Source organism: Scyliorhinus canicula, chromosome 2, assembly GCF_902713615.1.
Source record: "Scyliorhinus canicula chromosome 2, sScyCan1.1, whole genome shotgun sequence".
Lineage (NCBI taxonomy): Eukaryota > Metazoa > Chordata > Chondrichthyes > Carcharhiniformes > Scyliorhinidae > Scyliorhinus > Scyliorhinus canicula.
Window position 1 is genome coordinate 89844864 of NC_052147.1, and position 18853 is coordinate 89863716.

At 46.9% G+C, this 18853-nt stretch overlaps 1 protein-coding gene across 2 annotated transcripts in view; it reads right to left on the reverse strand.

The window, feature by feature from the left end:
* heatr4 (HEAT repeat containing 4) overlaps nt 1-18853 on the reverse strand; it is a 188386-nt gene that overhangs the window by 49565 nt on the left and 119968 nt on the right. For both annotated transcript variants that reach the window (XM_038782580.1, XM_038782586.1), the window contains one exon: nt 7749-7867. In XM_038782580.1, coding sequence (XP_038638508.1) covers nt 7749-7867 — 119 coding nt within the window. The remainder of the gene's footprint in view (nt 1-7748; nt 7868-18853) is intronic.

Consider the following 18853-nt stretch of genomic DNA (forward strand, 5'->3'; position numbering starts at 1 on the left):
ACTGACAGTGCTGCGTTGTGTCCCTCATGCATAGTTCAGTGTCCCACCAGAAGATGAAATATGAGTATAAGCTAGCTAGTAATATAAAAGAAGATTGCAAAAGTTCTTTTGCCATATATAAAAGGTAAGAAAGAGGCAAGAATGGACATTGGCCCACTGGAAAATGAGGCTGGAGAAGTAGTAATGGGAAACAAAGAAATGGCAGAGGAACTGAACGGGTACTTTGTATCAGGCTTCACAGTGGAAGACACCAGTGGTATATCAGAACTTTGAGAGTCAGGGGGCAGAGGTGAGTGTAGTGGCCATCACTAAGGGGAAGGTGCAGGGGAAGCGGAAAGGTCTGAATGTGGATAAATCATCCCGACTGGATAGACTATACACCAGGATTTTCTAAAAGAGATAGCTGAGGAAATTGTGGAGGCATTTATGGTGATCTTTCAGGAATCACTGGAGTCAGGGGGGGGGTCCCAGAGGACTGGGAAATGGCTAATGTAACACCGCTGTTTAAGAAAGGAGGGAGGCAGAAGATGGGAAATTATAGGCCGGTTAGCCTGACTTTGGTTGTTATATGCAGGAAGAAAAACAATGTGTTCGATTCACAAGACCACCCAGACAGGAACCCAGGTTGGGGGTGTCAAGGGTTTAAACTAACAAGAGGGGAGGAATGATCTACAAGAAATGTCAGCAGCTTGAATGTACATAAAATGGGGCAGGAGAGCATAAAACAACAAAGGCAGGAACAACATTGATGGCAAGGAAATAAATAGAATTACAGAACAGGAATGCAAAAAGACAAAGTGAATCCTATTACAAACTAATTAAAATGTCTGTACAATGTTCATCATAAAACAGTATCCCATTTTAAGACTAAGTGTGGTGGCGAGCGGTTCAGAAGGTGCCTATCCCTTGACCAGGATAGCGGAATCCCACACCAGATTCAGTACTTGGGACCTCAGTAATTTTGCACAAAAGGGTTTCCCTCCAACTCTCCTGGTGGGCTTGCAGCTGATTCACCTGCCACACTCAGCTGATGGATTTGAAGTTATGAAATGTCTTGGAGGACTGGAGATAACTCCTGGTGATCAGACTTAAAAGTTTTACTCCCCTTGGAACCTTTCAACAATGAGGGTATCAGGGACATGATTCCCCTCCTCCATCATGGCACTCGTGTTGTCCCTCAACACCCGGCTGGGCTTCCTGCACTTCCTCATCGTCATCTTCCGAAGAAGTTCATCCTCTGGCAGGGCACCTCTCTGCATAGCCAGATTGTGAAGGGCACATCGTGAGGCCCATCACACATTCACAGTCCCATGTTTAATCTTCAAACATTCAGCCTGACGTTTTACCCAATGCACTGACAATCCCATGGTTTATTCCTCTCGTACTGACAGTCCTACGTTTTATCCCTCACGCACTAGTAGTTCCTCATGTACTGACAGTCCTGCATTTTACACCTCAAGCATTGATGGTCCTGCATTTTACTGTGATCGATCAGCAAACCCTCTCCTGTGCATATTGCAGAGCAAGGCACCGGAGTGGCCCAAGCTCTGAATCGCACCTTCCGGAATCCTATCATCTGCTCTATGAGGGAGTATGTGATGGTGTGAGCAGCATTGTACCTTTACTTGCCTGGAGTCTGAGGGTGGAATGCACCAGAGTCATAAGCCGCTGTTTAAGTGAGTAGCCCTTATCTCGGCTAAATCGCTGGTTTTGAAAGCAGACCAGGAGCACGGTTCAATTCCCGGACCAGCCTCCCCGAACAGGCGCAGGAATGCGGCAACTAGGAGCTTTTCACAGTAACTTCATTTGAAGCCTATTTGTGACAATAAGCGATTTTCATTTAATTTCATTTCATTTCCCAGCAACCATCCCTGCAGACTTAATGACCCCCAAAGTTTTCAATAAAAATATTTTTTTTAAACTTTCACTAACAACAGTCTATTCAACACTTCCTCCTTAGCGATTTTGAACCCTTCTAAGGAGAGCATTTCCTCGACTGTCACCATGTCCTCGGGTAGCACCTACCTCCCTGGTAAAGACAGTGACAAGGTATTCACTTAATACCTCAGCAATGCCCCAAGTGTAAATCCTCTTTTTGATCCATAATCGGCCCGACTCCACCTTTCACTCCATCCTTCTACTATTTACATAGGAACAGGAGGAGGCCATTCAGCCCCTGGGACCTGTTCCACAATTTAATGAGGTCATGGCTGATCTGTGGCCTAATTTCATATTCCTACCTTTGGCCCATATCCCTTAATATCTTTGCTTAATGAAACTCTATCTAGGAATCAAAATTAACAATTGATCTGGCTTCAACTACTGTTTGTGGGAGAGACCTCCAAACCTCTACCACCCTTTGAGTGAAGAAGTGCTTCCCAACATCTCTCCTGAACGGTCTAGCCCTAATTTTTAGACCATGCCCCCTAGTTGTAGAATCAGAATCACAGAATAATACAGTGCAGAAGAGGTCCTTCAGGTCTAGAGCAGCACGGTAGCACAATGGTTAGCACTGTTGCTTCACAGCGCCAGTGTCCCAGGTTTGATTCCTGGCTTGGATCACTGAGTGTGCGGAGTCGGCACGTTCTCTCCGTGTCTGCGGGCGTTTCCTCCGGGTGCTCCGGTTTCCTCCCGTAAGTCCTGAAAGACGTGCTGTTAGGTGAACTGGACATTCTGAATTCTCCCTCAGTGTACCCGAACAGGTGCCGGAATGTGGCGACTAGGGGATTTTCACAGTAACTTCATTGCAGTGTTAATGTACGTCTACTTGTGACACTAATAAAGATTATTATTATGGCGCATGTAAAACACCTGACCTGCCTACTTAATCCCATTTGCCAGCACTTGGCCCATAGCCGTGAATGTTAAGACGTGCCAAGTTCTCGTCCAGGTACTTTTGTAAAGCATGCGAGGCAACCCGCCTCTACCAGCCTCCCAGGCAGTGCATTCCAGACCATCACCACCCTCTGGTAAAAAAGCTATTCCTCAAATCCTTCTGCCGGCCAATCCCCTTGTCGGCAGGGGGAGGGGACGCAGAATAGGGACACAGCATAACACAGAAAAGTAATCAAGTCAGAGGGAATACAGCGGTACTAAGTTTCCTCCCACAAATCCTGAAAGACATGTTGTTAGGTAATATGGACATTCTGAATTATCCCTCTGTGTACTCGAACAGGTGCCGGAATGTGGCGACTAGGGGTTTTTCACAGTAACTTCATTGCAGTGTTAATGTAAGCCTCCTTGTGACAATAAAGATTATTATTATTATAGTGGGTGATTTCAACTTTCCCAACATTAACTGGGGTTAAGGGCTTAGATGGAGCAGAGTTCATAAAATGTATACAAGAGAACTGTTTAGCTCAACATGTGGAGGTTCGAACAAGGCATGGTGCAGTACTGGACCTAATTCTGGGCAATGAAACTAGACAGGTGGCTGATGTGGCGGTGGGGTGCATTTTAGTGATCGTGGCCACAGCATGGTGCAATTTAAGTTTGTTATGGGCAAGGAAATAGATAAATTGGAGAAAAAGGTCTTGGATTGGGGGAGAGCAGACTTTAGTAAAATAAGGCAGGATCTGGCCAAGATAGATGAGGGCTTCTTGCCGATATTTCTGTCCTGAAACACCACAGATTCTCTATTGGCATCGGCATTTAGTCTCAGAAACGGATAATCCAGCCCCGTCTTTCCCTGTTAATGTCTTAAATACTTGGATCAGATCACCCCTCAACCTTATAAATTCTAGTGAAAGCAGGCCTACTTGGTGTAATCTCTCCTCCTAACTTAACCCCCGTAGTCCAGGAATCATTTTAGTAAACCTACGTTACACTCCCTCAAAAGCTAAGGCCAAAATATCCATTCTAAGGATAAGATCACTGGTGCTTAAAATCTCACTCAAATTTATACTGATGATTTAATCATAAGTATGTCCAGGATGTTTTCCTTGATTTACAAACAGAGTCATACAACAATCTTCCATGAACGAATCCCTTCCCCGACTTATCAGTAGCGGCATGGCCCCAGTTAATTTGAGGCACAGGAGCTTTAGTTTGAATCGCGTGTTCACGTCTTTGGAGTGGGATTTGAACCCAGAACCTTGGACTCATGAGGCATGAACATAAGCAACTGATTCATGGCTGACACCTTAGCAGCAACAATCCTGACTTAGCAAAGTACTGAATTTAAACAGAAGGATATTGCTTCAACTCCAATTCCAGATGCTTCATTCAAGCTCTGTGTAATACTGAGTTGGAGGTGCTGTCAACCAGATGAGGCATTAAACCGAGGCTGTACCTGCCCTCCCAGGTGGATGCAAAAGATCCATAGCAGTATTTCAAAGAAAAGCAGGAGAATTCTCCCTAATATCCTGACCAATATTCATCCTTCAATTAACATCACTAAAAAACAGAGATCATGTTGTGTGCAAACTGCCTGCCGCAGTTACAATATTACAACAGGAACGTTACTGCACAAGAACTTAATTACTTGTGAAGCATTTCTGGATGTCCGGGGATCATGCAGGACTGGATTCTCCCCCACAGGCCGCCATTAGTGGAGTTCCCAATGCATTCGAGAATATCGTGGGGAAAAATGGGATCAGTACACTCTGGTCCACTGCTGGTGGAAGGCATTAAAGTTTGCGCCCCGCGCCGGCGGGAGGATGCAAATGGGTCATTTGAACCCATCTGCATCCCATTAACGGGTTGGACACAGGATTCTCCATGTCTCTGTGATGCTCCAGCCCTCTGGGCCAGGATTCACACAGGCGTAGATTGGTGCAAGGATTTGCCAGCGTGGCCCTGACATGGTGTACCCTAAGGGGACAAGTATTTAAGGTAGGTGCCCCCAAAGTCCATCAGAGGGCCCATCTCCCCCCATAATTGCCCAACCCACCCCAGCGCCCCTTCCCCCAACTCAGGCCCCTCCCATCAGCGACTCCCAGCAGACCCATATCAGAGGCCCCCATAACAGAGAATCCCCCCATAACAGGGAACACCCCCATAATAAGGACCCCCCACCTAATATCAGGGAACCCCATGTAATGATAACACGGTTGTGTTGTAATTCAACGACTGGCCACTAGGAGTCTCATTGGTATATAAGCGAATGTTAGAGTCAGGTGACCTCTGACTAGGGAGCTGGGAGAGTGGTTGCTTGTATGTTCATACTATTAAGTTGTTTGTATATATTTGACCCACAGTTAATGTTAATAAATCATTTATAGCTTTAGCTACAAGTGTACTTGTAATATAAATCAGGCGATCCGACAAGAACATTAACACCAACCCCCACCATAACAGGGATCCCCCCCCAATCAGTCACCTCTACCTGGAAGCTAAAATGTCTAGGCAGAAACAGTGAAAATAATCACTGCTTTTTCACTCACTTACGGTTGCTGCCTCAGACAGATGTCCAGAAAGCAGCATGTTACTTCATAGAAAGCCAAAAGAACATCACAAGGCTTTAAACTCTCTCAGACCTTTGATCTGCAAGGCTTCTATTCATATCCAAAATAAATAGCTTTTAGTAGGATGTAATTGATAGTTTCCAGAAGTCAGATGCCTGGATTGTTTATTTTAATTTCCCTTCATGCTTGAATGCATCTCAAGTAGCCTGCTTTGAACATAGCTGCAATGTTTATAAACATCTAAGAGTCAAGTGCTTTCACTGCCCCTTTTCCTCCACAGAAAGCACTTAACTGCTTTTTTTATAGTCAGAAGCTGTCAATCATATGATGGGAGTCTCTGGTGGGGGTCGGCTGAACCTCATGCATGCCTGCTGTGGGGGGCGGGAGGGTAGGTTAGTGGGATTTGTGATGGAATCCCTAGTGATGCCCGCCATGCATGAGTTTGCATGTTGCACCGCTCCTACAGCCAGCGCGAATCAGATGCGATTCAGCTCCGGCAGGAGAGCATAGTCTCCCAAACGGAGAATCCAGCCTGAAAAGTGTCATTTTACTTCAAGCAACACAAAACCTGACCTTCTTAGAGTGGTATCTGCCTCAGGAGGAGCTTGCTGCAGCCCCTTCCATAATGATATGGCAGTGAGAATTAATTGTGACAGGTTTTGGGATTGAAATAGAGGAATGGGTGCAGCGTCTAGCAATACCCCATTGATCCCATTTGAATGTGGCAGAGAGGATATCTGGCGTACCTTAAAGGGACTGGGACCAGAATTCTGGTGCAATTTAAAAACAAATCTTACTGCCCCAAATATTCCCACTGACCAGCGGCAATTTAAAGAAGAATCCAAGCCATACCATCCAATTTGTGTATCAAAGGAGAGACATTTCCCGGGTTACACTATTGTATATATTGGGTAATGAGCCACTCCAAATTGTGCCCTGTGTGGAATCACTTAGTGATCAATTAGTGCCACCAGCCCAAACAGGTTGCAGACACACACATGTGATAGACAGTACCAGAGACCCAGGCACTGAAGGAGACTCGAGACTTGTTCAGGGGTGGAGGAGAGGTGCAGGTCAAAGATCCAGAGCACCAACCTTTTCCAACAGAAATCAGTATTCCAGATATCAAAAATCACTATTTTGGCAGTAAAATCCAGATTTTCATTTCAAAGGAAAATGCTCACCAATCTGAAGTATAGCTTTACACCTTTATTGCACAATTCTAAAACACAAATGGAAAATGCAAATCCAATGCTTCATACATGGGCATAATCATGAGTGGGTGTTTTCAAATTAAGTTTCAAACATTCAGTAAATCTAAGAACAAAAAATGTGAACAAAACATTCGCCTTTTTACATGAAGTTCAAAATTGTCCTGAATGCTTGAATAACTTATTGAATTCTTACAAGAAACTGTATATAGACAAAAGGAATCCAGTGCATTTCTTTCTTTCAAAAAATATTTTCATGAAGTAGCATTAACAGATTTGATGTTCAAATTAGGGTTTCTGATAGTAAAGGTAAGAGCACAAAGAAAAGGATGGCCACAAAAAGTAGAAAGCAGAAGGTATGGTTAAATAGGTGCATGATGATTCAGGTTTACGTTTTCAGCATTTTTGGTTCATGTTCACAACAAGAAGTGCAGTTTCCACAAGTAAAACAAGGATTTATGAACTGAATCCTGCTGAAACTTAATAATGTGCATGTATTATCAGCTGCACTCCATCAGTATAGAAAGAGGGAAGTAGAGTTGAAATTTCAGATCAATGACCTTTCAACAATTCTGAAATGTTAACTCTGCTTCTCTCCCCATTGATGCTGCCTGACCTGAGTATTTCCAGCACTTTCTTTTCTTTAAATATATAGCAGTGCTCTACAAAGATCAGTGATAGAGCTAGTGTTGAGTCTACTTACTGTAGTCCACCCCCCAGATGTGATTTTTTTATCCCAATAAAATCCAGGCACCTCGATGCCTCAGACTTTATCCTGACCTTCGCACGGTCTTGCACGAGACATCGAGTTGCTTGGCGACAGGGCCCCATGCATTCAATACACACCTCAATGCCACATCAACATGCGCTGTTAATGTGTAGGACAGAGAGGGGGTGGGGCTTCTGCGCGGGGCCCTGTCGGCAAGGAAACCAAATAACGCGCGCGTTTCGGGAGACGGCATGCAAATCAGCTGTCTCTTTTTCCGTATTGCAATGAAAGTGTATTTCCGTATTCGAACGTGCTAGTTGGCAACTCTGAAGATTTTTAACAGGCTATACACACAGGATATCTACCCATTCAAAAGGTTGAGGAATGCTTCCCTGCTACAAGCTCCCCCATTATCCATCTTACCTGAGCTCATCATGGGTTTCCTTTCCCAGTCCTAAGACTCCCAGTGAGTGTGTTGCTGCCTCGCGGACATTGCTGTTCCAGTCATTCCACATAAGGTACACAATCTTCTGAATCAGATCCTGAGTCATCAAAAAGGTGTTAAAGCATTTTATTCCATTGGACCTAATGCCTCCAAAGATCACGAGAATTTTTTCAAATTAAAGGGAAAGTGGATTTCAAATACTCGGAACCAGAAATCCAAACACACACCTGAAAGGACAGCAAAGTGGCTAAGCAAGGGACAAATCTCACTTCATGCAGTATTGTTAGCTCAGGGAAATATAAACTGAAAAGGGAATATAAAATGAATGGAGAATAAACAGGAGCAGAGGTGGTGGGGAATATAAATTAAATGGGAAATATTACAGTACACAGATCATACAGCACTGAAACAGGCCATTTGGCCCATAGGCCTATGCCAGTGTTGATGCCCCGCATAAGCTTCCTCCTGTCCTACGTTAACATATTCTTCGAAGGCAACAGGGTGGCGCTCAGGTAATTGTCCTGTCCAACCCTCCAGGTCACAGATCCTGCCGACAATGTAATGGGAGAAAAATGTTCATCAGAACTTTGTATCCCACAGCAGAGTTTTAAAAGAATGAGTCTCCCCCTTCAATCAACAAAATATCATGAGTGCTCAAGTGGTCAAAGACCCCTGCCACCTCTCCTCTGTGACTTCTGGTGGCGGTATGTAGGGAGAAGACGTGCATGAGTTGGCTTCCGTTTGGGTACTTTTTTTTGTTTTAGCCCTTTTCACCCAGCTTCTGGGAGTATTTCTGTTCAAAAACCCACTTGTTAAGGGGTATCGCGGTGGCACAGTGGTTAGCGCTGCTGCCTCATGGCGCCGAGGACCTGGGTTTGAACCGGCCCCAGGACACTGTCCATGTGGAGTTTGCACATTCTCCCCATGTCTGCGTGGGTCTCACCTCCACAACCCAAAAAGATGTGCCGGGTAGGTTAATTGACCACGCTAAATTGCCCCCTTAATTGGAAAAAAAGAATTGGGTACTGTAAATTTTTAAAACAGACCACTTGTTTCAGGGAATAAGGGATAGGGAGTAAGCCCAGGGATAGGGGATATTCCCAGGAAGACCAAGGGGAAGAAATCGGATAGCGATAATTCATTGACTGAATCAGCGGCTTCTCGAAGCTCATCGGTGGAGAAAATGGCTGAGGCAGCTTCTGTGACTCCTGCCACTCCACTAATGGTTGAGATGCTTACTGGCAGCAGAATTGAGAAGCAAAGGCGGGTAGTATCAGGGGACGGAAAAGGCCCTGGCTCCTATTCAGTTGCCGTTCGAGAACACCAACACGACAGTAAAGGCGCGTGGCGCTGCAATACAAGGCATGGAGGTGGCCCCTTCGAGACATAGCGACCAGATTGTTTCTCTGGAAGCAGAGATGTCTCTGCTGGCTGAAGCGAATAAAGCGCTGAAGCCAATGTGAATGATTTAGAGAATCATTCCAGGAGACAATATATCTATGTTGTGGGTTTGCCAGAGGAGATGGAAGATCCAAGTCCTGCAGAGTATTTTGTGAAGATGTTTGGAAAGATGGTGGGGGAGGGTGGACTTGCGTCCCCTCCTGAGCTGCATCACACCCACCAGACACTTAGCCCCATCCGAACGTACCGCCGTGAGCAGTTGTGACATTTCACAGCTTTCAGGAAAAATAGCGGGTCCTGAGATGGGCAAAAGAGCTTCTTGATTGCACGTGAAGGCCACGCCATCCAGTTTTACCAGGATGTGGAAGCGGAGCTGGCAAATAATCGGGTGGCATTCAACAAGGTCCATGCTGCCCAGTAGAAAACTGGAGTCTGATTTAGGATGGAGAACCTGGTGCAGTTAAGAGCGACGTTTGAGGGGAAAGGCTATTTTATTGATGCACTGGAGGAAATTCTTTTGTAAAAATGCATGGTCTGAGTATGGATTAATTGTGGTTTTTGAGACTTTTTGGATGTTTGGGTTGGGCATGTGGATATGGGGAGTTGTTGGGGTTCCTTTTTCTTGTTGCCATTTCTTTGTATTTGTGTGGGTTGAATGTTTCAGAAGTTGGACGGTAGCATTGTGGATAGCACAATTGCTTCACAGCTCCAGGGTCCCAGGTTCGATTCCGGCTTGGGTCACTGTCTGTGCGGAGTCTGCACATCCTCCCTGTGTGTGCGTGGGTTTCCTCTGGGTGCTCCGGTTTCCTCCCACAGTCCAAAGATGTGCAAGTTAGGTAGATTGGCCATGATAAATTGCCCTTAGTGTTGGGTGGGGTTACTGGGTTTTGGGGTTATGGGGACAGGGTGCAGGTGTTAACCTTGGGTAGGGTGCTCTTTCCAGGAGCCGGTGCAGACTCGATGGGCCGAATGGCCTTCTTCTGCACTGTAAATTCTATGAAATCTATGGACTTGGGTAGGGGGGTGTAATTCTATGGGAGGTTTTGTTCTATTTGCTATAACTGTTGTAAAAATATATCTCTCCCTGTTGGAGTACTATGTTTTAAAGGGTTTTTATACTTGTGTCCTTTTTCTGTAAACATTTTTCTTCACTCTGGGCAGGAGCTGCCCGGCCGGATGAAGCGTTATCTAACAGGAGCAGTGCTGAGGGGTTGACTGCAGCTCTTTATATTAGTTCTGTTTTAGATAATGAATTTAGGGTGGTGGTACGGTGGTTAGCACTGCTGCCACATGACGCTGAGGTCCTGGGTTCAATCCTGGCCCTGGGTCACTGTCCGCGTGGAGTTTGCACATTCTCCCCATGTGTGTTTGGGTCTCACCCCCACAACCCAAAGAAGTGCAGGGTAGGTGGATTGGCCATGCTAAATTGCCCCTTAATTGGAAAAAGAAAGAATTGGGTACTCTAAATTTATAAAAAGAAAAAAAAATAATAATATTCTGTTTGGGGTTAGGTTTAATGTGGATTTGGTACTTGAGTCTGGTCTATTCCAATGTGCACCATGGAGATTGGCTACGGCATTGTTTGCAGACAAACGATTCTGTGATTGCATGTCTACCGCCATTGGGGAGTGTATTAAATTTAATAACAGTGAGTTTATCTCGCCTTTTACATTGTGGATGCCCTCAATGTGGTTATCAGTGGAGGAGGAGGAGATGGGGGTGGGGGGGGGGGGGGGGGGGGGGGGGGGGGGGGGGGGGGGGGGGGAATAGATCATTTCCGACAAAGACTGCGAGGGTGGAGCGGTAGAGGTTAGTGGACTCTGTATTTGAGGCGGACCATCAGTACTCGATTGACCCAACCCCGGGGTCGCTGGCAGGCAAGAAAACATTGCACACACAATTTGAATTGCTATCAAGGGGCAAGGTGGTAGGCCAGCTGAACGTTCAACGCGATATTTTATGAACACAAGGAGAAGGCCAGTCGACTTTTAGCTCATCAGCTAAGGTGACAGGCAGCTTCCCGGGAGATTGTGAAGATAAGGGACTCGAGTGGCAGCCTGGTTTCTGCCTGCTTAAGGTCAATGCAGCTTTTGAAATATTTTATTGGGATCTTTATAGATCAAAAACCCAGGGGAGAGTTCAGCCATGGTGGATTTTTTGGATGGGATATCCATCCCAGTGGTGGAGATGTGGGAAGAGTTGGAATCCCAATTTTACCCAGAGGAAATTAGAAAATGCATTGGGTTGTTGCAGTCAGGTAAAGCGCCTGGCCCTGATGCTTCCCATTGAATTCTATAAGAAGTTTGCGGAACAATTGATCCCTCTAATTTTAGATATGTTTAATGACTCCTTGTCCCGGGGTAATGTCCCTGATTCTGAAGAAGGACAAGGACCCTATGGAATGTGGGTCGTATTGACATATTTTGCTTTTAAATGCGTGCTACGTTACTCACAAAAGTGCTGGCACCGCGGTTGGAGTCATGCCTCTCAGAGATGATCTGCGAACAATCTCCAGGCAGGCTTTGTCAAAGGTCGGCCAATATATGTCGGCTTTTAACTGTCATTTACTCCCCCTCTTCAGTGACAGAACCAAAGGATATTGCTTCCCTGGATGCGGAGAACACATTGTATAGGGTGGTGTGGGGACATGTCTGAGATTCTTGGGAGGTTTGGATTTGGGCAAAAAAGTTTATATCCTTGGTTTTTACTGTATAGGGCCCTCACTGCTAATGTTCGTACCAATGCGGTGAACTTGGGCTACTTTCCGCTGAATAGGGGTATGAGGCAGGGTTGTCTGTGGTCTCCGCCCCTATTTGCTTTAGCAATAGAACTGCTAGTCATAGCGCTGAGGTCTTCCAGCGAGTGGAGGGGGGCAAATCGGGGAGGGGTGAAGCTTAGGGATGTCCTTCTACACAGATGATCTACTTCTACATATTATGGACCCATATCCACTATGGATGAGATAATGAAGGTGCTTGGGAGCTTTGGCTCCATTTCTTGGTATAAGTCTTAGAAAGCAGTGGTGTAAACAGACAAAGTCAGCATGGATTTACAAAAGGAAAACCATGCTTGACAAATCTATTAGAATTCTTTGAAGATGTAACTAGTACAGTTGACCAGGGAGAACCGGTAGATGTGGTTTATTTAGACTTGCAGAAGGCTTTTAACAAGGTTTCACATAGCAGATTAATATGTAACGATAAAGCACATGGGGTTACGGGTAGTGTCTTGAGTTGGATAGAAAGCTGGTTAGCAGACAGGAAGCAAAAAGTTGGAATAAATGGGGTTTTTTCTGATTGGCAGGCAGTAACTAGCGGGGTGCTGCAGGGATCTATGCTCGGACCCCAACTGTTAACTTTGTATATTAACGACTTCCGGTAGTGGCCATGGAGTGAGAGATCACTTATTTGGTAACTCCCACTCGCGGTGGACATTTGGGACCTTTTTCCCCGATTTATGGGGGATTTGATCGGTAAAACTGGAGACTGGTAAGGTAGAGAAGAGGAATCCCCCACCGGATTTGTGGACCAGAAGTGGTCTGCAAAGAAGAGATTGTTGGGCAAAGTAGAGAGTGGAGTCTGCAGCACAGGAAAACATGGTGGAGGCTCAGGAACTGGGATTGCCGGCCCAGTGGCCAACGGAGCAGCTGGTGAAGTTCCTTCACGAGAGCTTCGCCAAGCAAAGACAGGAGTACCTGGACCCGATTAAGATGGGGATTGACCGGGTGGAGCAAAGATTGGACACCCCAGGGACAAGCGATCCAGAAGTGGAAGAGATGGTGGCTGAGCACAAGGTCCAGCTAACCGCAATGGCAATGGAGATGGACCACCAGAAAAGGCTGCAGGAGAAGGTGGAGGATCTGGAGAACAGGTCACGCAGGCAGAATTGGCCTCCTGGAGGGCATCGAGGGATCGGGCACAGGGGCATACGTGGTGCGTATGTTCGAGAAGCTGCTGGGCGAAGGTGTGTTTGCTCGACCGTTGGAAGTGTACAGGGCGCACAGAGCGCTTGCGAGGAAGCTGCAGATGAATGAGCCAACGAGCGCGATGGTGGTACGAATGCACCGGTTCCTTGATAAGGAACAGAACTTTTTTTTAATATAAATTTAGAGTAGCCAATTCATTTTTTTCCAATTAAGGGGCAATTTAGCGTGGCCAATCCACCTAGCCTGCACATCTTTGGGTTGTGGGGGCGAAACCCACGCAAACACAGGGAGAATGTGCAAACTCCACACAGACAGTGACCCAGAGCCGAGATCGAACCTGGGACCTCGGCGTCGTGAGGCTGCAGGGCTAACCCACTGCGCCACCGTGCTGCCAAGGACCAGAACTTGAGGTGGGCCAGGCAGACGAGGAGCTGTAAATGGCAAGGTAACGAGCTACGCATTTACCAGGACGTGGGTGCGGAACTGGCCAAAAGAAGGGCAAGCTTCAACAAAGTTAAATAGGCCCTCTTCAAGAAGGAGCTGAAGTTCGGCATGTTGTACCCATCTCGTTTGTGGGTCACTTACGAGGGCCAAGAACTTTATTTCGAATCGCCGGATGAGGCGATGAACTTTGTTAATGACAGGGGACTGGCAGGCGATGGAGGATATTGAACTTGGGGGCGAGTAATTCTGTGCCTATGCTGCTAAAATTTTCTGTATGGGCTGTTAATGTAGTACCAATGTTTGGGCCGTTGCTCAGTTTTGTATGTGGGTTAACTTTGTTCTTGTGAGGCAGCATGGTGGCGCAGTGGTTAGCATAGCTGCCTCACGGCGCCGAGGTCCCAGGTGCGATCCCGGCCCGTATGGAGTTTGCACATTCTCCCCATGTTTGTGTGGGTTTCACCCCACAACCCAAAGATGTGCAGAGTAGGTTGACTGGCCACGCTAAATTGCCCCTTAATTGGAAAATTGGCTACTACTCTAAATTTAAAGTTTTTTTTAAAAAAACTTTGTTCTTGTGGGGGGATGGTAGGTGGAGTTTTCTCCTTTGTGTTTGTTGGGCATTATTATGTTTTGCATATGTATGCATGAGCGGGAGGGAGGGAGAACAATAATAGGGGGTAGGATGGTTGGCGTCATGGCCAGGGACTACCAGGCTAGCTGGGCGGGCTGGCTCACAGAAGCGCAGGGGGGGGGGGGGGGGGGGGGGGGAAGAGAGCAGGTGGCTAGTTTGATTTGGGGGGGTTGGGATTGTTCTTTCTAGTGCGGGGAATTGTTCTGCTGACGGGGGAGGGACTGGCGTGGGGGGACAAATTGGAGATCGAGGCCGGTGGGGGGCCAGGCAGGCCTGAGGAGGCACAGGAGGCGAGCTGGAGGCTGGTCTAAGAAGACTAATGGTTGATCATCAGGGGGAGGGGGGGGGGGGGGGGGTTGATGATACCCCTAGACCAGGCTAATCACATGGAACGTGAGAGGTCAAGATGGCTCGCGTATTCGCTCTTTGAGGAGGTTGAAGGCGGACGTGGCAATTGTACAAGAGACACACCTGAGGGTAGTGGATCAGACTAGACTGAGGAAGCGATGGGTCAGGAAGATAGTTAATTCGGGGCTAGACTGTATCCTAGGGGGGTTGCGATCTTGATCAATAAGTGGGTGTCATTTGAGGTAGGGAATATAGTGGTGGACCCAGGGGCTAGGTATATCATGGTGAGTGGGAAGCTGCAGGGGATGCCGGTGGTATTATAGAGAAATACAGCACAGAACAGGCCCTTCGGCCCACGATGTTGCGCCGAACTTTTGTCCTAGGTTAATCATAGAATTTTGGACAATTTTTCATGGCCAATCCACCCAACCTGCACATCTTTGGACTGTGGGAGGAAACCGGAGCACCCGGAGGAAACCCACGCAGTCACGGGGAGGATGTGCAGACTCCACACAGACAGTGACCCAAGTCGAAATCGAACTTGGGACCCTGGAGCTGTGAAGCAATTGTGCTATCCACAATGCTACCGTGCTGCCCTTAAGAAGTTAACCTACACTCCATTATTCTACCCTAATCCAAGTACCTATCCAATAGCCGCTTGAAGGTCCCTAACTTTTCCGACTCAACTACTACCACAGACAGTGCATTCCATGCCCCCACTACTCTCTGGGTAAAGAACCTACCTCTGACATCCCCTCTATATCTTCCACCATTTATCTTAAATTTATGTCCCCTTGTAATGGTGTGTTCCACCCGGGGAAAAAGTCTCTGACTGTCTACTCTATCTATTCCCCTGATCATCTTATAAACCTCTATCAAGTCGCCCCTCATCCTTCTCCGTTCTAATGAGAAAAGGCCTAGCACCCTCAACCTTTCCTCGTATGACCTACTCTCCATTCCAGGCAACATCCTGGTAAATCTCCTTTGCACCTTTTCCAAAGCTTCCACATCCTTCCTAAAATGAGGTGACCAGAACTGCACACAGTACTCCAAATGTGGCCTTACCAAGGTTTTGTACCGCTGCATCATCACCTCACGGCTCTTAAATTCAATCCCTCTGCTAATGAACGCTAGCACACCATAGGCCTTCTTCACAGCTCTATCCACTCGAGTGGCAACTTTCAAAGAACTATGAACATAGACCCCAAGATATCTCTGCTCCTCCACATTGCCAAGAACCCTACCATTAACCCTGTATTCCGCATTCAGATTTGTCCTTCCAAAATGGACAACCTCACACTTGTCAGGGTTAAACTCCATCTGCCACTTCTCAGCCCAGCTCTGCATTCTATCTATGTCTTTTTGAAGCCGACAACAGCCCTCCTCACTATCCACAACTCCACCAATCTTCGTATCATCTGCAAATTTACTGACCCACCCTTCAACTCCCTCATCCAAGTCGTTAATGAAAATCACAAACAGCAGAGGACCCAGAACTGATCCCTGCGGTACGCCACTGATAACTGGGCTCCAGGCTGAATATTTACCATCCACCACCACTCTCTGTCTTCTATCGGTTAGCCAGTTTGTTATCCAACTGGCCAAATTTCCCACTATCCCATGCCTCCTTACTTTCTGCATAAGCCTACCATGGGGAACCTTATCAAATGCCTTACTAAAATCCATGTACACTACATCCACTGCTTTACCTTCATCCACATGCTTGGTCACCTCCTCAAAGAATTCAATAAGACTTGTAAGGCAAGACCTACCCCTCACAAATCCGTGCTGACTATCCCTAATCAAGCAATGCCTTTCCAGATGCTCAGAAATCCTATCCCTCAGTACCCTTTCCATTACTTTGCCTACCACCGAAGTAAGACTAACTGGCCTGTAATTCCCAGGGTTATCCCCATTCCCTTTTTTGAACAGGGGCACGACATTCGCCACTCTCCAATCCTCTGGTTCCACCCCTGTTGACAGCGAGGACGAAAAGATCATTGCCAACGGCTCTGCAATTTCATTTCTTGCTTCCCATAGAATCCTTGGATATATCCCGTCAGGCCCGGGGGACTTGTATATCCTCAAGTTTTTCAAAACGCGCAACACATCTTCCTTCCTGACAAGTATCTCCTCAAGCTTATCAGTCTGCTTCACGCTGTCCTCTCCAACAATATGGCCCCTCTCGTTTGTAAATACTGAAGAAAAATACTTGTTCAAGACCTCTCCTATCTCTTCAGACTCAATACACAATCTCCCGCTACTGTCCTTAATCGGACCTACCCTCGCTCTAGTCATTCTCATATTTCTCACATATGTGTAAAAGGCCTTGGGGTTTTCCTTGATCCTACCCGCCAAAGATTTTTCATGCCCTCTCTTAGCTCTCCTAATCCCTTTCTTCAGTTCCCTCCTGGCTATCTTGTATCCCTCCAGCGCCCTGTCTGAACCTTGTTTCTTCAGCCTTACATAAGTCTCCTTCTTCCTCTTAACAAGACATTCAACCTCTCTTGTCAACCATGGTTCCCTCACTCGACCATCTCTTCCCTGCCTGACAGGGACATACATATCAAAGACTCGCAGTACCTGTTCCTTGAACAAGTTCCACATTTCACTTGTGTCCTTCCCTGACAGCCTATGTTCCCAACTTCTGCACTTCAATTCTTGTCTGACAGCATTGTATTTACCCTTCCCCCAATTATAAACCTTGGCCTGTTGCTCGCACCTATCCCTCTCCATTACTAAAGTGAAAGTCACAGAATTGTGGTCACTACCTCCAAAATGTTCCCCCACTAACAAATCTATCACCTGCCCTGGTTCATTACCAAGTACTAAATCCAATATGGCCTCCCCTCTGGTCGGACAATCTACATACTGTGTTAGAAAAGCTTCCTGGACACACTGCACAAACACTACCCCATCCAAACTATTTGATCTAAAGAGTTTCCACTCAATGTTTGGGAAGTTGAAGTCGCCCATGACTACTACCCTGTGACTTCTGCACCTTTCCAAAATCTGTTTCCCAATCTGTTCCTCCACATCTCTGCTGCTATTGGGGGGCCTATAGAAAACTCCCAACAAGGTGACTGCTCCTTTCCTATTTCTAACTTCAACCCATATTACCTCAGTAGGCAGATCCACCTCGAACTGCCTTTCTGCAGCTGTTATACTATCTCTAATTAACAATGCCACCCCCCCCCCCCCCCACCTCTTTTACCATCCTCCCTAATCTTGTTGAAACATCTATAACCAGGGACCTCCAACAACCATTTCTGCCCCTCTTCTATCCAAGTTTCCGTGATGGCCACCACATCGTAGTCCCAAGTACAGATCCATGCCTTAAGTTCACCCACCTTATTCCTGATGCTTCTTGCATTAAAGTATACACACTTCAACCCATCTCCTTGCCTGCAAGTACTCTCCTTTGTCATTGTTACCTTCCCCACTTCATCACTACGTGCTTTGGCGTCCTGACTATCGTCTACCTTAGTTGCTGGACTACAGATCCGGTTCCCATTCCCCTGCCAAATTAGTTTAAACCCTCCCGAAGAGTACTAGAAAACCTCCCCCCCAGGATATTGGTGCCCCTCTGGTTCAGATGCAACCCGTCCTGCTTGTACAGGTCCCACCTTCCCCAGAATGCGCTCCAATTATCCAAATACCTGAAGCCCTCCCTCCTACACCATTCCTGCAGCCACGTGTTCAACTGCACTCTCTCCCTATTCCTAGCCTCGCTATCACGTGGCACCGGCAACAAACCAGAGATGACAACTCTGTCTGTCCTGGCCTTTAACTTCCAGCCTAACTCCCTAAACTTGTTTATTACCTCCACACCCTTTTTCCTACCTACATCGTTGGTACCAATGTGCACCACGACTTCTGGCTGCTCACCCTCCCCCTTCAGGATCCTGAAGACACGATCAGAGACATCCCTGGCACCCGGGAGGCAACATACCTTTCGGGAGTCTCGCTCGCGACCACAGAATCTCCTATCTATTCCCCTAACCATTGAATCTCCTATTACTATTGCTTTTCTATGCTCCCCCCTTCCCTTCTGATCCCCAGAGCCAGACTCAGTGCCAGAGACCTGGCCGCTGGGGCCTTCCCCCGGTAGGTCATCCCCCCCAACAGCATCCAAAACGGTATACTTGTTTTGAAGGGGAACGGCCTCGAGGGATCCCTGCACTGTCTGCCTGTTAGTTTTCTTTCCCCTGACTGTAACCCAGCTACTCTTGTCCAGTACCTTTGGTGTGGCTACCTCCCTGTAACTCTTCTCTATGACCCCCTCTGCCTCCCGGATGATCCGAAGTTCATCCAGCTCCAGCTCCAGTACCTTA